This window comes from Emys orbicularis, chromosome 7 (assembly GCF_028017835.1).
Source record: "Emys orbicularis isolate rEmyOrb1 chromosome 7, rEmyOrb1.hap1, whole genome shotgun sequence".
NCBI classification, from domain to species: Eukaryota; Metazoa; Chordata; order Testudines; family Emydidae; genus Emys; species Emys orbicularis.
Window position 1 is genome coordinate 30,015,272 of NC_088689.1, and position 20,063 is coordinate 30,035,334.

At 38.1% G+C, this 20,063-nt stretch overlaps 1 protein-coding gene across 1 annotated transcript in view; it reads left to right on the plus strand.

Annotated features, from left to right (window-relative positions):
• The window catches only part of ADGRA1 (adhesion G protein-coupled receptor A1), a 491,306-nt gene that overhangs the window by 263,615 nt on the left and 207,628 nt on the right, over nt 1–20,063 (plus strand). Inside the window, exons 8-11 of the mRNA XM_065407945.1 lie at nt 3,934–4,098; nt 10,336–10,534; nt 13,910–14,059; nt 18,589–18,750. Of these exons, the coding sequence (XP_065264017.1) occupies nt 3,934–4,098; nt 10,336–10,534; nt 13,910–14,059; nt 18,589–18,750 (676 nt within the window). The remainder of the gene's footprint in view (nt 1–3,933; nt 4,099–10,335; nt 10,535–13,909; nt 14,060–18,588; nt 18,751–20,063) is intronic.

A 20,063-nucleotide genomic window follows, 5' to 3' on the forward strand; every position in this document is an offset into this window, starting at 1 on the left:
AGGCTTTGGAGACTATTATGCCACAGCATGCCCACTGAGCTAGCTGGCCTCTGAGTGAACACCACTACAATCCTCTTCCTTGCTTTCAAGGTTCTGTGTTATAATATAAGGTGCATGATAAATTGACAGTGAAATCTAAATGAACAAAATTTGTGCTACTTGGCCCTTTGACTTCATCAGGCAGCTCTCCAATCAGAACACTTCAGTTCCAAATTGCAGTAATCCCCTCTTGTGAACACCTAGACTTTCCTCCACTGTACCTCTTGGCATGTCACAAGCTTCTACTGGAAATGGCAACTACTGCATCTCTCAAGAAGAGAGAGAAAAACCATTCCAATTTTAGGAAAGGCATGATGCCCACTGCAGTGGGCTCTTTCTGTCCTCTGCTTCACCCCTTGGAAACCTCACTACTGCCACGAGGTCTGCTGAGTGAACTCGTGGGAATGATCCTCAGCCTTTGTGGGATAAGCCAGGTGTCTGAAGGAGAGATGGCAGCCAGAGGCGCAACTAAATGCATCTCCTGTGAACAGGAGGGACCAGGAGCCTCCATCCTCCTCATGTCTGGATTCCACTCTGATCAAGCTCCCTAAATTCAGCATTCTTGTAGGCTCACGTGGAGACTGAGAGTTTCTACCTGTTGCCAAGACTCACCACCATCCTCAAGGAAACTCAAGAACAGCCTGTTATTAGGAGCCAAAAAACACTATTATTATTATTGGAACCTTTGAGAAGGCTGCTGTAATAATGCCAAGACACAGCATAAGCAGTGTACCTCCTGGAAAGATTTACAAAGGAGTTTAAAATTCTATACAGACCCATGCTTTCCTTAAAGTCTTCCAGAAACCTGAAGTTGCTAAGGATTATAGGTGAAAAAATGTTTAAGGAATCCAGTTGAGTGGCAGGACAATTTACAGACTTCTCTTTTTAAGAATGTAAAAGGTTTCTCTACTTGACCAGTCCCCAAAAAGCCTCCAGGGGAGAATAAAATCAGTTGATCATTTGTCATATCCAGATGGTAAGAAAATGAACAATTTCACCATTGGGCTCACTACCCAAAATGTTCCTAGAGGAATATAAATTAATTCTTAATTTGCCATGGCCAGATGGTAATTCGTACCCTAGTCATTATGCAGGGTCTTCTGCATTGCTTAACGCTGGATCTGGCCTTTTACTTTGTCCACTATTAGTCAAGGCTCATAGAAGGCTAAATGAATCTGAATGTCAGCTTCCTCATATGATCTCAGAGAAGGCTGATCTCTTGTATTTCTAATGTAAGGGCTAATGTTATGCTAGTAAATATTTGCCTATGGAGCTGTGTGAAAATTGAGTTAACTTAATTAGCAAACAAAAACTACGTTTAATAGTAGTTAAGATTATGGCAAAACTTCATGTAATCAGAACTTTAAAGGAATGCAAATAAGAAGTTAAGGGGAAAGACATGTACATTCCTTTCCAGCTTCAGATTCCCCACAATCTGTTAATAATGCAGTCCAGTACCCCCATAAAGCTTTCACATCTGTATCCAGCAGATACCCAAAAGCAACTTCAACTTCATCAAACTTGTACTCAAATGCAATACCTTAACAGTTATCTCATATGCTTTTTTATCAATTATATCAATAGGTTAGCTCATCCCACTGTCCCATATTCCACGCATTTCAGAAGTTATTCTGCCCCAACGCCACTGCGAGGTCATTTTTTTCAAAAAACGTTTTATTGAAAAACAATTTCAATGGAAATTTTTCAACTAGCTAGAAGTTTTTGTCCCCAGCTGACTGTGAAGGTAATGTGAAAGTATCTGTGGTCTGAAAGAGTAAATTTAATTTAGGAATCATTATCAACTGGTTAATGGTATTGAAGTGACTAGCTGAGGAAGTCGTCCTCCATTGTTTATGGAGAAAAAAAATGGGAATATAGGTTGTATATCAATCAGTTGTAGTCCATTTTGATATAAATGAAAGCATCAGTTCAACTAGTTTATATGTGAGGAAACTGGATACCTTCATGCAGCTAATGTGTTGTTGTTTAATTTATTCGTCATAATTTAAGTTGAAAGAGAGTAGAAATGTGTCAAGAAGTTTAAGATGACAAATGCAATAACTCTGATATAATTCTTTTTACTACACATTGCCTTTAAAAATTGTCAAACTCATTACAGATAGCTTGAAGGACCTGCCGATAAGGTCTTGTTTTAACTACCTCAAATTTTGTTTTGATATCAGTTTGACAGTTACTGAACTATGTGATATTGTTTTATCATCCACATTTATCACCTGCCCTGCATTCTGCCCATAATCCATTTTAACATTCCAAGTCACCAAGCAGATTTGAACAGCTGCCATTTTTGTAAAACAATAAAAATTTTCAGGGAGATGTTGCCTTTCCCACCCTCCCAACTCCTTTTGAAATCTAGAATTTCTTCCTAGAAATGCACTTCCTTGAGGATCAGAATGAGCAATATTCAGTTCTGGATCAGTGATAGATTTACGGTCTAATATTTTGTGATTTGTTTATTAGAAAGCAAACTTTTTTCAATGGTGTAAATTTTTCATGGTAGATCATGACACTTTGCACCTTTAAATATCAACATGAATTATGTAAATAAAAGTGTTTAGGTACTTTTTAAAGGTGTCTCATTATTTATTTGTTTGTTTGTCACTACAATTAACAAGGCACCTCCCAGAAATTCTGAAAGGGATGGGCCATGACATAAGAATCTCCCAGTCTAAGGTCAGACACACAAGTTAGAGGAAGGGGAACAGTCTTTGTTTGTTTCCAAGTAGATTTGTTGTAGGTAGGACTCAAACCAAGAATATTTGCTGTATGTAGCACAGCAGAAGTGCATCTTTAATAATGACTTAAATGTTGAATTTGCTTCCGAAAATTTAATAGTTAGAATTTTTTGTTTATAAGATCTATGGAATTGCACTCATTGGGTGAAATCCTGATCCTATTGAAGTCAATGGTAAAATTTCCTTTGACTTCAATGGGGTAAAGGGTTCACTCATTATACTAAGGGAAGCTGGGCTGACATGTTGAAGTCTATGAAAAATAGTATCAATAACATTTAGAAATGGTTCTAAAATAATTCCCCAAACCTTGTAGAATATTTGGCATACAGAGTCAACATGTTAGTATGGTGTGGTACTACACAGAAGTTTCAATATTGAGGACTTGATAGCAACCCCTATATTTAGATTTCTTAACACTCCATTCTAAGGGTTTGTGAGACTTTTTTTTGGGGGGGGGGGGGACAAGTAGTAACACCTCCACGGTTTGCAGAAACAAGAACAATGAGAACCCCCTGGCTATTCAAATGAATTTTCTTTGTCCCTTGAAATGCCATTCAGATGTCCCTGAGTTGCACAATACTAAAAAAAATTATCATTTTCATCTTCTTGCTTGCATTCCTCAGGAAATGTTGACAGTTTGCTAAAATCACTGAAAATTGTAAAGAGCCAGGCCCATGCAGATGCTGTAGCAGTACCAGACACTGGACTGGGAATGCCTTGGAGTTGCTAAAACATCTGTGGGGTGGAGGACAGGAGGACATCATGGCCAAATTAAGGTTGCCGTGGCAACAGTAAATGTGGCATTTTCTAACGTTCCGTTGTTTGACTTTGCAGCGTAAATAACATTCTTTTCATGTAGCTTTTTGTATGTAACTGATACTCATTTGGGATGACCTGCACAAATATCTGCGGCTTTGTCACTCATGGTCAGAACAGCTAATCCAAATTCATGCTGATGAAAACTTCATACCAAATCACCGTTTCTCTGTCTCTATAGCAATAGACACACACAAATGGTTTTGTATTTTCGTAGTAAAGCCCTAAAAGATAACTTCATATTTTTCAAGTAACAAATGTCTACCTGTCCATAGATTAGGTGTGGTCAATAATTTGTATTTTATTTTTTTATATATACATATAGTGAGCTTATCTTGTCCAGCATTGACACTGGTGCAACTGGAGATTGGGAGTGTCTGATCAACAACTCCTATGGAACCAGTACTAAGCATGTAGAAATTGTGGTATTAGAAACAGCAGCACCCTACTGCCCTGAAGAAAGAATAATTAATAATAAAGGAGATTTCAGGTATGATTTTGTCTAAGTTTAAGATATACAAATATGAAGAAAGCAAAGGCCTTTGTCCTCTATAAAATGGATCTATAAGTTCATACTGGACACATTACTTACAACAGGTTCTCAAACATTTTCTCAGCATGGACCTCAATATTAATGCAAGAAATTGACCTGTGGACTATTTTCCCTCTCATCCATGATTTATATAAATATCCTTGTGGCAACAAGTGCTCATGTGGAAAAGGAACATTAGGAAAGTATCTCACTTAGTTTTTGCTGTGTTTTTAATGTGCTTTAGTAGGAGGAAGAACCAACACCTTGTGACTAGCCAGATCTCTGAGGACCACCAGCAAGTGCTCCATGGTCTATAGAATGCATTATGAGAAAGTCTGTTATAATGCTTGCAGTATAGTATGGGTTCTCAATCTGAGGTCATGGAAGGTTTAGGGGGGTTGTGACTGCCTTCCTTTTCATTATGGCTAAATGGGAGGAGGCTCTGAAAACTTCGGGGACTCCTTTCTCTGTTGTAACACGGAATCATAGTAAAGAATAAGTCAATAACCACTGCACTAAAACATTAAAGGATATAATCTTCAATACACTTCTGATGAATCCATTCCAGTTCAAATTGTTTTGCTCAGGTGCTATTAGGAGCAATCAATAGCATTACAACTGTTACGGAATACTCCACTGGAGGTACTAAAAATGTAAAGTGAAAACTGTTCAGATAAACAAACAGATTGCTTGAGATGACTTTTTATGAATATAGTACCCAAGTTCCCCAAATACCTAGTAATGTATAATATAATTTGAAAAAATAGTAATAGAATACTTAACCCTGCCTTCTGAAAAACTTGTTCTTTTAAATAAATATGAGTATTACCCACAAATTGTATTTCGAAAGAGATTAAATATATTAGTTGCATTTGGGTAGACTTTTCCCCTAAAATTACATATTAATCCTATAGTCTGCACAAAGTGGTGACCAAATGTAACTTATGATTTATCTCCAGTTTAATCGCATGATATGTTTTAAAAAGTTTTTAACCCCCAAAATGGAGGAGAGCCAGAGACTTCATGAAATCAACTAGGGATTCCACTATTGCTAGAGATTTTAAGTGGGAGAAGTTGAAATATGGTGGTGATGAGTATAAAACTCTAAGATAAATTATTTTAACCTGTCCTGCAGTAACACCAATGTGTAACAGTCCCCAAAGAGCAAGAAGGTAACTTGTTGCCAGGTTGATTATAATAACAGTTGATGTTGCATAATTAATTAAAAGAAAAGTAAGGTGGGCAGGGAGTTTTCCCTGTGGGAGCTAAGTGCTCTCTGTACAAGCTTCTAACTGGCATAAATATCTTCTTTTAATTTATCCTATAACTGCGAGAATAACTCATTTTTCTTGGGACTTTGCTTCTAGCTTTTGCTTATGGTACAGCATACATAGAGCTGTGGGGAGAAGGAAAACTTACTGTCACCAAAGATTGTTTTCACAATTCTACCAAAAAAACCCACCCCGAAACATATTATTGCTTCACCACAGATTTCAAGGAAAATATTGAAATTAATGGAAGATACATAGCTAAATCCCTTGGATTCCTTTAAAAGTCTCAACCAGAGCTTGTTGGGTTTATTTGTTACTGGCAAAACTACCTTTCTGTCCAGCCCCAAAAGGGTGAATTTGGGGTACTTTTTAATGAACCATTTTTGAAATAGATTATATAAAATTGTACTGAGTGCCACACAATGCAGCTTTCAAATGGCAACTTTAAGAAGCTCATTATACACTTGCCAGTAAATGCCATCCTTTTATTTATAAATAAAAGATATATAAATTCCTACATAGTGTCTCAAACTAACGCCAAGGGCATTTTGCCTTTTTATATAAATCAAAGGAACAGGAATGCATGTTTCTCTCTTTATTGATCATCTTTCAGAAAATCCAGACAAATTTAGTTTTGAAGCATAGATCAAAAGTATCTTGAACCCATGGATTCTTTTGGCATTTGAAGGGAATTAATGTAAAATTATAGAGAACTTCTTTTGAGCAAACTTAGCATTAACACATGAAGCTTGTTTCAAAGGTTTCTCCTCTGAGATGTAGCTAACATGCCAGTAATTTTTAATGGAAAGATCTTTGAGGTCTTGATATCATAGCAAATATGTAGGTAGAAAGACATCATCCACAAAAGCAAAACTAAAAAGAACTGCCTCTTTATTGGGCAGAGAAGCAATAAATGCTGTGGAAGGTTCGTCCTTTTAGTTGGCAGGCCCAGGTGGTATTTATAATTGCAATAAGAATATTATGCATTGTGAATCCGAGTGAACTGATCCTATGAACTGAACAATATTCTGTGTGATGCTGTACTTTGCTTTCCACTCACTATAGGTCTGTTCTTTAGAGCTAAAGGTAAAAGCTTTATGTTGCATTATTCCTAATCCTAAAAGGTTAGATTCTGACAGCCTTGTTTACATTAGGTGCTTACTTTTCTGAGGAGCCTCATTGATTTTATGTTTGAGGTAAGAATTGGGCCTTTAGCTAATACAGTACACTACCATTCACTAAAGGTAACATTCAGTTCAAATGCAAAGAGGAAAATATGTGGTATTTTAATTTTCTTTTTTTTCCAAACTCTGTTCACATTTCATTTTGCATCCAATGTTTTTGCTCTATGCGATGAATTATTTCATTGGTTAGTCAGCTGTGGAAAAGGAAGATAATTTTTCTTCTTGACTTAGCTTTCTTTGGAATTGAAAAGATGTAGATGGCTCAGAACCTGTCAGCATATTATGTACTAGTGTTCAAATCAACCTACAGAGCAAAAGTAAAAAGGGTTAATTTACATGTTTAATCTAAACATTAATAATTGAGGTGTGCTACGTGCGTCACTGGCAAGCTGAGTACTTGTACGACTGCTTAGGTCTAATTGTTACATCAGTATAATTTAAACTGAGGATATGTCTACACCGCATTTTGGAGTGAGTCTCCCAGCGTGTTCGACAGATTCAGGAGTTTAAAGAATAGCTAGCCAAAAACTCAAAAGGTAACAAAATGTTTTTAAAGTACATCAGAAGCAGGAAGCCTGCTAAACAAACAGTGGGGCCCCTGGACAATCAAGATACAAAAGGAGCACTTAAAGACAATAAAGTCATTTTGGAGAAACTAAATGAATTCTTTGCTTCAGTCTTCACGGCTGAGGATGTTAGGGAGATTCCCAAACCTGAGCCGGCTTTTGTAGATGACAAATCTGAGGAATTGTCACAGATTGAGGTGTCACTAGAAGAGGTTTTGGAATTAATTGATAAACTTAACAGTAACAAGTCACCGGGACCTGATGGCATTCACCCAAGAGTTCTGAAAGAACTCAAATGTGAAATTGCGGAACTACTAACTATGGTTTGTAACCTGTCCTTTAAATCGACTTCTGTACCCAGTGACTGGAAGATAGCTAATGTAACGCCAATATTTAAAAAGGGATCTAGAGGTGATCCCGACAATTACAGACCGGGAAGTCTAACGTCAGTACCAGGCAAATTAGTTGAAACAATCGTAAAGAATAAAATTGTCAGACACCTAGAAGAACATAAATTGTTGGGCAAAAGTCAACATGGTTTCTGTAAAGGGAAATCATGTCTTACTAATATATTGGAGTTCTTTGAAGGGGTCAACAAACATGTGGACAAGGGGGATCCAGTGGACATAGTGTACTTAGATTTCCAGAAAGCCTTTGACAAGGTCCCTCACCAAAGGCTCTTAAATAAATTCAGTTGTCATGGGGTAAGAGGGGAGAACCTTTCATGGATTGAGAACTGGTTAAAAGATAGGGAACAAAGGGTAGGAATAAATTATAAATTTTCACAATGGAGAGGGGTAACTAGTGGTGCTCCCCAAGGGTCAGTCCTAGGACCAATCCTATTCAACTTATTCATAAATGATCTGGAGAAAGGGGTAAAAAGTGAGGTGGCAAAGTTTGCAGATGATACTAAACTGCTCAAGATAGTTAAGACCAAAGCAGACTGTGAAGAACTTCAAAAAGATCTCACAAAACTAAGTGATTGGGCAACAAAATGGCAAATGAAATTTAATGTTGATAAATGTAAAGTAATGCACATTGGGAAAAATAACCCCAACTATACATACAGTATGATGGGGGCTAATTTAGCTACAACTAATCAGGAAAGAGATCTTGGAGTCATCATGGATAGTTCTCTGAAGATGTCCACGCAGTGTGCAGAGGCAGTCAAAAAAGCAACAGGATGTTAGGAATCATTAAAAAGGGGATAGAGATAAGATGGAGAATATCTTATTGCCCTTATATAAATCCATGGTATGCCCACATCTTGAATATTGCATACAGATGTGGTCTCATCTCAAAAAAGATATACTGGCATTAGAAAATGTTCAGAGAAGGGCAACTAAAATGATTAGGGGTTTGGAACGGGTCCCATATGAGGAGAGATTAAAGAGGCTAGGACTTTTCAGCTTGGAAAAGAGGAGACTAAGGGGGGACATGATAGAGGTATATAAAATCATGAGCGGTGTGGAGAAAGTGAATTAGGAAAAGTTATTTTCTTGTTCCCATAATATAAGAACTAGGGGCCACCAAATGAAATTAATGGGAAGCAGCTTTAAAACAAATAAAAGGAAGTTCTTCTTCACACAGCGCACAGTCAACTTGTGGAACTCCTTGCCTGAGGAGGTTGTGAAAGCTAGGACTATAACAGCGTTTAAAAGAGAACTGGATAAATTCATGGAGGTTAAGTCCATTAATGGCTATTAGCCAGGATGGGTAAGGAATGGTGTCTCTAGCCTCTGTTTGTCAGAGGGTGGTAATGGACGGCAGGAGAGAGATCACTTGATCATTACCTGTTAGGTTCACTCTCTCTGGGGCATCTGGCATTGGCCACTGTCGGTAGACAGGATACTGGGCTGGATGGACCTTTGGTCTGACCCAGTATGGCCATTCTTATGTTCTTAGACTAGTGGGGCTCATACTAGTGCTCTAAAAACAACTGGGTAGACAGTGCTTTGAAGTTGCAGCTCAGAATGTGAAGCCCATACCCCTTCCTAGACTTCAGAGCCCAAGCTCTACCTGAGCTGCAACTTCAAAGCACTCTCTACACAGTTGTTTTTAGAGCACTAGTATGAGCCCCACTAGCCTGAGTCTGTTGAACCAGGCTGGGAGACTCGCTGTAGACGTGTCCTCAGTTTAAATTATACTGATGTAACATTAGTTCCAAGCCCTGCTAGCCCGAGTCTGTTGACCAAGACTGGGATGCTCACTCCAAAATGCTGTATAGACATATGCTAAAGGGCCTGATCCTCTCCAAACTTATGATGGCATTTGAAACTCTGTGAGATTGTAATTATGTTTCCTTCTGATTTCCCCTTTTAATCATTTGAACATGTTTTGTCCCCACAGGCACAGGATTCAGCCCCAAAAGTTTCAGATTCCCTGGGATTTGTGAGGCTCTTGAGAACGCAGTAGCAGTACAGAGACATTGCATTGCCTACTGGTCCCCTCTAGCCTAATTTAGCTGTGCTCACTGCTGTTGCCCTATGAGTCCTCTTTCCAGGAGTGACTTGACAGCACAGCAGAGGAACTCGTGTGTAACTTACACTGGCTTATCCACTATACTTTTTAGGGGAAACCTGTTAGAGCATAGTTGTCCCATTTCACCTCGGGCTTAGCACCCTCCTCACTCATGGGTCCCAAGTTCTGCAGATCCCCAAAAGATTGGTTTCCATGTGCTTGAGGCAGAAGGTGGAGCTTGCAAGGGAACTCATGCTCTTCCCTTCTGTGGCTTTGGGCCAAAACCCACAGTACAAATGGCCATCCCTTTTTGGAGCATTTGCCACTCGGTTTTTAATAACAGATGTTGCATTTTCAGATAGTTCTGTGCCCTTTAGCTCTGCTCTTAGAAAGCTGCATAGACACAAATGGAGGAAACATGCCATCTGTGTTGTTTTTTTTTTAACAACCAAATGCCTCATTAGAACAAATCAGTTGCCAGTTTTCATCACTGCCAGACTCTGGGTTAGCGTATTTTTGGCATTTCCCAAGAAAACAAAGTAATGTACCACAAAGCACGAAAACAGGAAGCTATTTTTAGAAAATAAAATGTTTTAAATTATTACTTTGTACTGACAGTTTTTTTAAATCTTCTGCAATATTGCTGCCACATTGTAAATTGGTTCTAAATAAGGCATGTCAAGTTAAAATTGCTTATTATTATCCTCCTCATAGATGGCCCAAAACTCTAGCTGGGATAACTGCTTATCACCCCTGTCTTCAGTATTCATTTAGCTCCATTTCTCTCCACAATGGAGCAGAAGAGTCAATGGCATGGCGTAAATGTAACCGGACGGGACGCTGGGCAGATGAAAACTATTCTGAATGTCCGTATTCACAAGAAGTAACTCAAGTCCTTCATGCCTTTAGTCAGGTAATATTACAAAGTCCTTATTCATAGAATGTACTGTAGTTATTGTTAGGTTATACATATATATGTGAGGTGGTTGTTGGTACTTCACTCTAAACAGAATGTGTGTCTGTTTCTAGGGTATACATCACTGGGTTCCTGTCAGGATCTAAATACCATAGAGCAATATGATCATGGTGCTTTAAAGCACTAACTAGGGCCACCTTGCTGTAGGGAGACAGGTTCAAATCGTCACTCTGGAACAGGGATTTGAGTGCAAGTCTCCCTCCTCCCAGGTGAGTGTTGTAACCACCAGGCTATAGAGTCATTTGCACTCCCTTGATTAGTTATTAGCACAGAGAAGTGGGAGACCCAAGTTGAAGTCCCTGCTTCAATAAATATTTAATTATTTACAAAGTGGAACAGCTTCAACAGGAGAGATTGAGAAAGACCCACCCCAGAATACCCCATAGCCTGGTGGTTAGGACACCAGAGTAGGGATTTGAACTGGGGTCTCCTCCATCCCAGCTGAGTGCCCTAGTCATTAGACTAAAGGTTGTAAGAGGGATGCAGCTGCCATTACCTCCTCCACCTCCAGTCAGTGTCTGGATAGCATCAAAGTCCAAAAAAATGGGTGAGATGGGGAAAGGGGTATAGGGAGAGAGCAGGAAAGTGTATGGAAGGGAGGACAGGGGTTGGAACTGCACAGTTCTGTACCTGCTTGCACATCTGCCCTCACCTCCCATCTCAATCCCATGCCTCAGTTCTCAGCACACTCTTTTCACTCCACCACTCTTCCTCCTTGTCTCCTTCCATGCACTTCCTTTCATACACTGCCCCTGATGTGTGACAACAGCCTCCCTTTTCTAGTGCACCCATCTACCCTACCTAGCCTGAAATTGTTTCTGTTCACTAGATTTCCACCACACCTCCACTCCTAGGGCTTCTCTTTCACATTTTTTCCACAAGCTTCTCTTTGAAATAAATACATTCATATGTACAACCCGAAGTGTGTGGGCTGCACGCAGCATAACAGTTTAGATCACATTATCTTGGTTTTTTGAAACCCTCATCCATCCTTTCTCTCCCACCAGCTTTGTCCATTATCTTTCCCTGTGTTTGCTTAATTTGATGCTGCAAATTGCAGAGTCTGGTCAGAGATGCTGAACACCAGACTCCATTGGAAATTAAGGTTGCTGAGCAATTAGCAGGATCAGGCCTTTAGATTATGTGTTTTCTGGAGTAGGGAGTGTTTCTACTTTTATTTCTGTAAAGCCTGATACAGACCTACAATGCTGCATAAATAATATTAATAATAAACTCTGCTTTCAGTCTGAAAAAGTTACTAGGAATATTATATACAGGGGCAGCTGTTTCCACCTCTTGTTCTCAGTGCAAAGCTTAAATATGTAAGCCTAAGTATTTTTAACTTGTGCCTGTTAACTGCCTGCAAAACTCCCCCTTTAATTCTAGCTTATTAAAAAAAATAAGCCTTGATGGAATGATACTTAACACAAACAGTGCCATCAAAGGGTACAGGGGGAAGAAGAGAATTACTCTTTGATCTCTTGCCTCTTCTACTCATTCTTCAAATGAATTATATCAGAGATACAATTAATTAAAATATCAGAGTTAAACTAAACCATAAACAGAGCATATTTTCATAACAGAGCCAGAAAGTTCAATCCGGAAATATGATTTCTATTTATAATAATCTAGAACAGTTGATAGGTAAGCCAAATGTAATTTTTTTTTTTTTAAATTCTACTTGTGAGCAAAGACAAAGAGTAATCTGAGGAAAAGCATCTCAGGAAAGAGAAATTAAAAGGTTGGGTTGAAGGAATGCTACAGCAAAGCAATGCCTTTCTTTTGCCTGGTCATCTGTTTAGTCTGTGTAGTTTCAGTGGTTCCAGATAGTGAATCCAGACATTCTGTTTCCTTACTCTGGCTTTATCCTTGGAAAATATCTTCATCTCACACATACCTGTGAGTTTTCCTTACAGGACTCTTTTTCTTATTGCTTTTTTTCCCCATTAATTAGTTTCCTGTCTCACCTCTTCCCCTTTTTGGAGGACTCTTGGGTCTCTAGAGAAATCATGCTGCCTGTTGCCAAAGCAGAAAGTTTATTAAACAAATTGTTCAATAATCAGATGTTACTATCAAATCCAAGCTAGAGAGCCAAGGTGCACAGAGTCATTATTAGCCTGTTTTTGTGTAGCCTGTTTGAACTGCAGTCATCTGTGTAGTTAGCCAATGTCAGAAAGAGTATAGTGAATGTGTGTAGTGCATGTGATAATCCCTTTCCATTATAACCCCTTGCTTATAATTTTCCCAGACCTTCAGAGTTGGGACTTGCTTTTCTACCTGAAAATTAATGTCAGTACAAAAAATACACCTCTTCTTTTAAACTGATTTTTTACTCCAGTAGCTACAATTCTGAAACCCTGGACATGTTCATGACATAAAGACTCCAAGAGCCATGTATCCTGGTCACCTTCACATTAGTGTAAATCCAAAGAAATGCCATTGAAGTCAAAAGTTATTTAAGATTCACAGCCGTGTATATGAGATAAAAATCACAGGTCCTAGGGCATCCTGATTCAGTGCAGGGTATTGATTCTTAGCTGCATGGTTCCATGTTAGTGGGAATCATTTGACTAAAGCCCTGATCCTGCAAAGACTTGTACACGTGCTTCACTTTAGGTCACATGTGTAAGTCTTTTGAAGGATTGAAGGAAGTGATTATTCCCCTCTATTTGGCACTGGTGAGGCCACATCTGGAGTATTGCGTCCACTTTTGGGCCCCCCACTACAGAAAGGATGTGGACAAGTTGGAGAGAGTCCAGCAGAGGGCAATGAAAATGATCAGGGGTCTGGGACACCTGACTTACGAGGAGAGGCTGAAGGAACTGGGCTTGTTTAGTCTGCAGAAGAGAAGAGTGAGGGGGGATTTGATAGCAACCTTCAACTACCTGAAGGGGGGTTCCAAAGAGGATGAAGCTCGGCTGTTCTCAGTGGTGGCAGATGACAGAACAAGGAGCAATGGTCTCAAGTTGCAGTGGGGGAGTTCTAGGTTGGATTTTAGGAAACACTATTTCACTAGGAGGGTAGTGAAGCACTGGAATGGGTTACCTAGGGAGGTGGTGGAATCTCCATCCTTAGATGTTTTTAAGGCCCGGCTTGACAAAGCCCTGACTGGGATGATTTAGTTGGTGTTGGTCCTGCTTTGAGCAGGAGATTGGACTAGATGACCTCCTGAGGTCTCTTCCAACCCTAATCTTTTATGATTCGATCCTAAATTGGTACACATTAAACAAAGTATGTAGCCTCAGAAATTTTAAAAAAGAGTGATAAAAGCCAAGCCGGATATTACACATAACAATTCTGATGTATTTCCAGATGCACGTCAACGCCACCAATGCTCTTGAATTTTCCCGCCAACTTACAGCCTACACAAGAGGTGCTTCCAACTTTGCAGATAAGATGGATATTATATATTTGGCTTACATAATGGAAAAGTTAATAGTCATCGCGGATGAAGTCAAAGATGTAAGACACTGTTTGAATACTGAATAATCTACCACTTAAAATTGAAATCACGTACTTGTACGTTTAGCGCATGGTCCTGTTTTAACATATGCAGGCACACATTGCAGAGTAGATTCTAAAATTGCTCCCTGCTCTTGTGAATGCATATACACTGTACAAAAGATTAAGCAGTGGGTTGCTCAGTGTCTAAGAGGAGGATTGAGCCTTCTCGTCTGCCTGATAGAGCCATTGCTGTTTTGGGACAAAATATTTTAGCATGCACACACATTTCCTTTACTTTGTGCCTTTTTAAATTATACAGTGGATAAAGTATTGGAAGTAACTCCAGGGTGCCTTTCCTTCTGGATGTTTCCATGACAGTATCTGAATGTCACAAATGTTTATTTTGTTTGTTCTGTATTATCAACAGAATAACTATGGAGGATATTTTCACTGCATTTTGAAGAATTAAGAGTGTGTGTATCACTTCATGTGAAGAGGACAAAATGCCTCTTTAAGTATAACTTTCTGAAGAAACTTCTAGGATGGGGGATGACATTTTACAAGGAAATCTAATCAGAGTTATGCAAACCCCAAAGGAAAAAAATAGCTTTTAATAGAGAACAGCAATGATACTCAAAAAAGTTTTCACTGTTAATTTTTAGAGTAGCTGCTTGCATAAAGATTTCATAATCTGTAATTTTTGAATACATGATAGTTATAGTTAAAACATTTGTTTTCTTTTGGTTTGGTATTGTTCATTTCATTCTTGCTTTGGGGTTTGTAACGGTTAACGTTTTAGTGCCACTTTGAGAGTGCCTTCAACTTTAATTCCATCATCATATGCCAGAACTAAAGTGCATACTAAGTGCTTCCCAGAGTCATATTTCAAAGCTACAATTGCTTTTCAGCGTCCTGGCTCAGAATCCCAATATGATGATGTTGCTTTTGACCCAAAAAAAAAAAAAAAAAAGCTTTATTCAGTTATAGCTCTCCTCAAAAATCCTTTGATTCTTCTTTGGTTTTGGTACTAGCACCTTATGTATTGTTCATTACATAAATTAGCATCAGCTCCAATTGGTTTTGCCCCTCCTTTCACTTAGTGTTCAAACTCCTGATCTGCACTATCAAAGCATCCACACAACTCCACCCCTCATTGCGTGTTACTTCTCCACCCGTTTCTTTCATAATCCCTCACACCATTCACTGTCTCCACCTTCTCTCCTTATTGCTTCCACTTTCGGCTTCACATTTTGGGTATGTCTTCACTGCAAGTGGAAATGTGATTGTTGCACAGGTAGGCAGACCTGTACTGACTTTAATCGAGAGAACCATGAGTACTAAGAATAGTGAAGATTTGGTGGCACGGACTTGTACTTGGGCTGGGCACCTGAAGACAAGCCCACCGGGGGTGCTCGATACATACTTGGATTGCTAGCCCGTCTCCACATCTTCGCTATTATTGCTATCCACGCTAGCTAGATTAAAGCTATCAGAGCTATGCCTACCTGTACTATAATCACACCGTCACTTGAAGTGAAGACATACCCTTTCTTTCATGCTGCTTCCAGTGCTTGGAACAGCTTCCAGCTTTCATGCTCACCAAGCACTTTCTCTCTTCTTCTTCAAACCCATCCTTAACACCTACTGGTTTCTTACTTTAATCTCACCAGTGATGTACAAAAAAATGTGGATACCTGAACTGTTCTCCTTTTGCCATAGAATTATAGAATCAGCGGCCTTTTCTACACTTGGAAGTTGCACTGGTTTAACTAAAAGTGGTTTAAAACTGATTTAGTTAAACAGTGCAAACCCCTGTGTGGACACGCAGCTGTCAGCAACTGACTTATATCATAAGTTAAACTGATATAAATCACTGGTAAACTAACATAAGTGGGTTCACAGTTTTGCACTGTTTTAAACTGATTTTAGTTAAATTTGTGCAACTTCTGTGTTGAGGTCATGCTTAGAGCAGAAAAAGACCAATTTGATCATTTAGTCTACATTGCAGCCAGTGCATGTTTGTTCCTTACTGCACATTTTACTCTTGCATTGTCCCATCTAGTATCAAATGTGCCAAATGATAGGTCTTTCACTGCTTCTCCTGGGGCATAATTTCACAGTCTAGTACATCATGCTGTCAGGAAAATGTGCTTACATTCACCCAATTTTTCATTTTCTTGATTTCATGCTATTACTCCTAGTTAGCACATTTTATTATGCTAAAAAATTGCTTCCTCTCCCTAATTTTCCCACCTCTTATTTATTTATAGGCTATTATCCTGTCCCTCACTTAGCTGAGCTATATGTCTTAATCTTTTCTCATAAATCATTGACTCCAGTCTCCTAATCATTTTTATTAGTCTTCACTGCATCAGTAACACAATTTGTCAATAACCTTCTAGTAATTAGGTTACCAGAAATTAATATATTATTTCAGGTAGTCGCAAAAGAGCCATATAGAGAGGACACATTATATCTTTGTCCATTGTTGTGTGACTGCTGTATATAAAGTTTAAAGTTGCATTGGCTTTTTCAGCAACCATTAGCACTGCAAACTCCTGTTTAATTTCTTAATGTCTGCCATCTCCGATGGCTCAGTATTGTTGCTTTATAGGTTTCTTCTTTCTACTGAGTATCTGTACTTTGAACTACATAGCCAGATATATTAGTTTACGTCTTTCCCTGTTGAAACATTTTTTAGTTATTTTTATGCCCCTGAATGTAATCACTCTTCCATGCATCATTTCTGTGTGAGATGATCAGTAAACTCTTTGGGATGCCATATCTGTGGGTTCTGAAAACTGCTGTATACATTTACAAGGCTATATTACTTTGTAATCTGATTTAAATTAAGTTTAATTTACAAAAAAATAATATTTTCATTTCAAAGTGAAAGGTGAAGAAAGAAGCCACTGTATCATTGATTCAATTCAAGATGAAATCCTTGGAGTATCATTACAATCACATTTTCTAAAATGTTTTTCTCTTCAACTTTCGCTATTTAGGGCAAGGACTCATTTAAGGCACCTAGGACAGTGGGGCTCTTCACGAGCTTCCTGGAACTACTGCAGTACTCATACATAGAAGCAAGCAAACAAAAATGTAAACTGACTATGAGCCTGATTTTCAGAGGTATGAAGGACCTGCAACTCTCATTAATTTCAAATTGAGTTGTGAGTTCTCCGCACTTTTGAGAATTAGGCCCTCTCTCCCTATATATATATATAGAGAGAGAGAGAAAAATACTGACTATACACAAAGTGCTGTCAAATGCATAAAGTAAAAAAGAAAAAAGAAATATGTTTTCTTAAAATCCTCTCAGTTATAGTAAATGTAGGTATTACTTGTAACAATACCAGGGAAAGTGGTTTTCAGACAGAAATGTGTTTTTTAAGTTGATTGTGTTTTTAAGTCAAAGAAACATTTCAGGCTTTCTGATTAAGGATTGTACCCATCAAAATATAAAATGATTGTATCTTGGATACCACAGTATTAATCCCAGGAACACCTTTGTTTTGGGCATTGTTCACTCTGCTGTCTGATGAAATTTGTCAGACTCTCACAAACTGCCAGAATTTTGATGGAGACTGTTGCTAGGCATGTATTCAGTCATATGGAGCATTTCCTTTCTTGTACAAAATGCTGTTAAATATCGAGGGATATTGTAAGTTGCACTGTAGCAGTTATGACTGTATTCTTTTTTCCATCATAGTCTCCTGTTTTATGGGGGCGGGGGGGAAAGGATTGTAATTCAGAAAACAAGAAGTTCTGGGGGGGAGGGGTGTTTGTTTTGTTATTGATTCTGGTATTTTGGTTTGGTTTTATATAAATCGTGAAGGAAATCTTTTTACCTGGTTAATCCTGGTTAAAAATCCTGGTTAAAATATACTTCATCTGAGTAGAATGCTTCCTTGGGCATATATAACTCAAATAGATTTAGTTTTTAAAAATTAATTTGGGAAAAGATAAATCCATAAAAAATCAATTCATATTTGGTGTTATAGGGAAGATCTAGTGGCTGAGACCGTAAGAGGAGAACTGAAATTCTTTAAAAATAAAGACTTGTAAATATCCCACATTAATAAGACAAACAGTAGAGTTGAACATATTAAATTAGCAGAGCAGAATAAAATACCAAAATCAACCAGCAGAAAGATCAATAATCATATTTGTAATAAACCAAAAATGAGCAGTGTTACTTTATTTTAATTTATTTTAGTTAATAGGAAAAAAATGACCAATAGCACCTGCTTTAACCCAAAATGGTGAAATACACAAATAAATACATTAAAAAATAAAAACTGTGGGGATATTACACTTAAATAGTGAACAAAAAAGTATTTTCCTTGATGTCACTTGGCACTTTTGTCTCCTCTTCTCCTTGGTCTCTGTGTTTGTTTAAATGTAATGATCTAACAGAATGACTAGTCTCCTTAAAATGACTGTCATTAGGCGAGATAAGGTGCCTAATTTTAATTGCACTCTTGTGTTCTTTGTTGCAGTTTTAATGGTATAATAGTTTCCCATGTAATTACTTTTTCCTTCAGCTTGGAGATGCTATAGTTGAAATTGCCAGCAACATAATGTTGGTAGATGACCATGTGTTGTGGATGGCCCAGAATGAAAACAAAGCCTGTACCAGGATTGTACAATGTGTGGCGCACATTACGAATCAGACGCTGACCAGCCATACTCAGGTTATATCAAAGGTATGTAATAAAATTACAAATATTTTTGTTGGGGTTTGTTTGAAAGAGCTGTCATTTTTCTATCAATTTTTGCATTAGCATTTTATATTCATTAAAGTACTGTTGGAAGACAGAAAAAGAGCAAAAATACAGTAGGTTTATCTAACATTACTGATAGCTCAATAACTGACATTTATCTATTTATTATTATAGTGGATTGTTTTGTTTTTGGAGTGTTCTTCAAATATGGTATTGCTGTTCACTTCAGTTTACCCATCACTGTTGGTATATGTGTTCATTTTAGAAGGCTTAAATTGGGTCAATCAACATTTCCAATAAGAGGATAAGACAACATGCTCCGTTGTTGCCTGCAGCTTTTGATATGGCTGTCAGAGAGCATTCTAGGTATTATAGCGTAAACCGGTGAGAAAGGCCTGGCTGAAAAGGTGCATCTTGTTGCTCTTGGTAAAGATAGCAGCTAGTTTTGTGTTTAAGCTTATTTTTATGGGGAGCAAATTGTAGATGCATGGACCTACTACCAAAAATGCCCAGCCTCCAGCTCACAAGAGTTCACCCTTGGGACACTGAGTATGTTTTTATCAATTTTTCAACATTTAAATAGTAGAATGGACCAAAATCAGAAGCTTAAATCCAAACCCTTTACAATTTTAAATTAAATTTTTAAAGAGTTATTGGGTTTGTTTAAAAAAGAAAAAAAAACAATAACTTGCAAAACCTTGCCTATTTTGGTCCGTTATCTACAGAATTTGTTTGGGGATATTGCTTAAAGTGAATTCCTTGTTCATTTTAGTTACAGACCAGTGCGTATTTGCAAACACACATGTGCACGCGCACACACAAAAAGGCATTGATGGCCTGCTTAGATCCTTAGCCCTTTAGGTGAGGTGGGAGGGTCCTAGAGCTTGGGCTATAGCCTGAGCACGAACATCTACACCACAATTAAACAGTCTTTTAGCCCGAGCCCTGCAAGCCCAAGTCAGCTAGCACGGGCCAGCTTTGGGTTTTTAATTGCAGTATAGACATATCCTTAAAAAAGAAAGACCTAGAAGAACCAGTCTTTTTTCACTTGCAGATTATACTCTGTGAGGAACTGATTTGTCTGTTTTTAAAGAAAAAAAAGCTGTTCATTTAAATGGTTATATATAGAAAAGAATCACTTTCAATGCCCATTTTTATGTATGTATCTATTTAGAATACGTATAGACAGTAAAGCGCCTTCCTAGGGCTGACTTTTTATGTAACAGCTAAGGGGATGCTCTATTTGTATAAACTCCTGGTTTATTTTAAATGTCAAGTTCCATAGGTCATTTTTC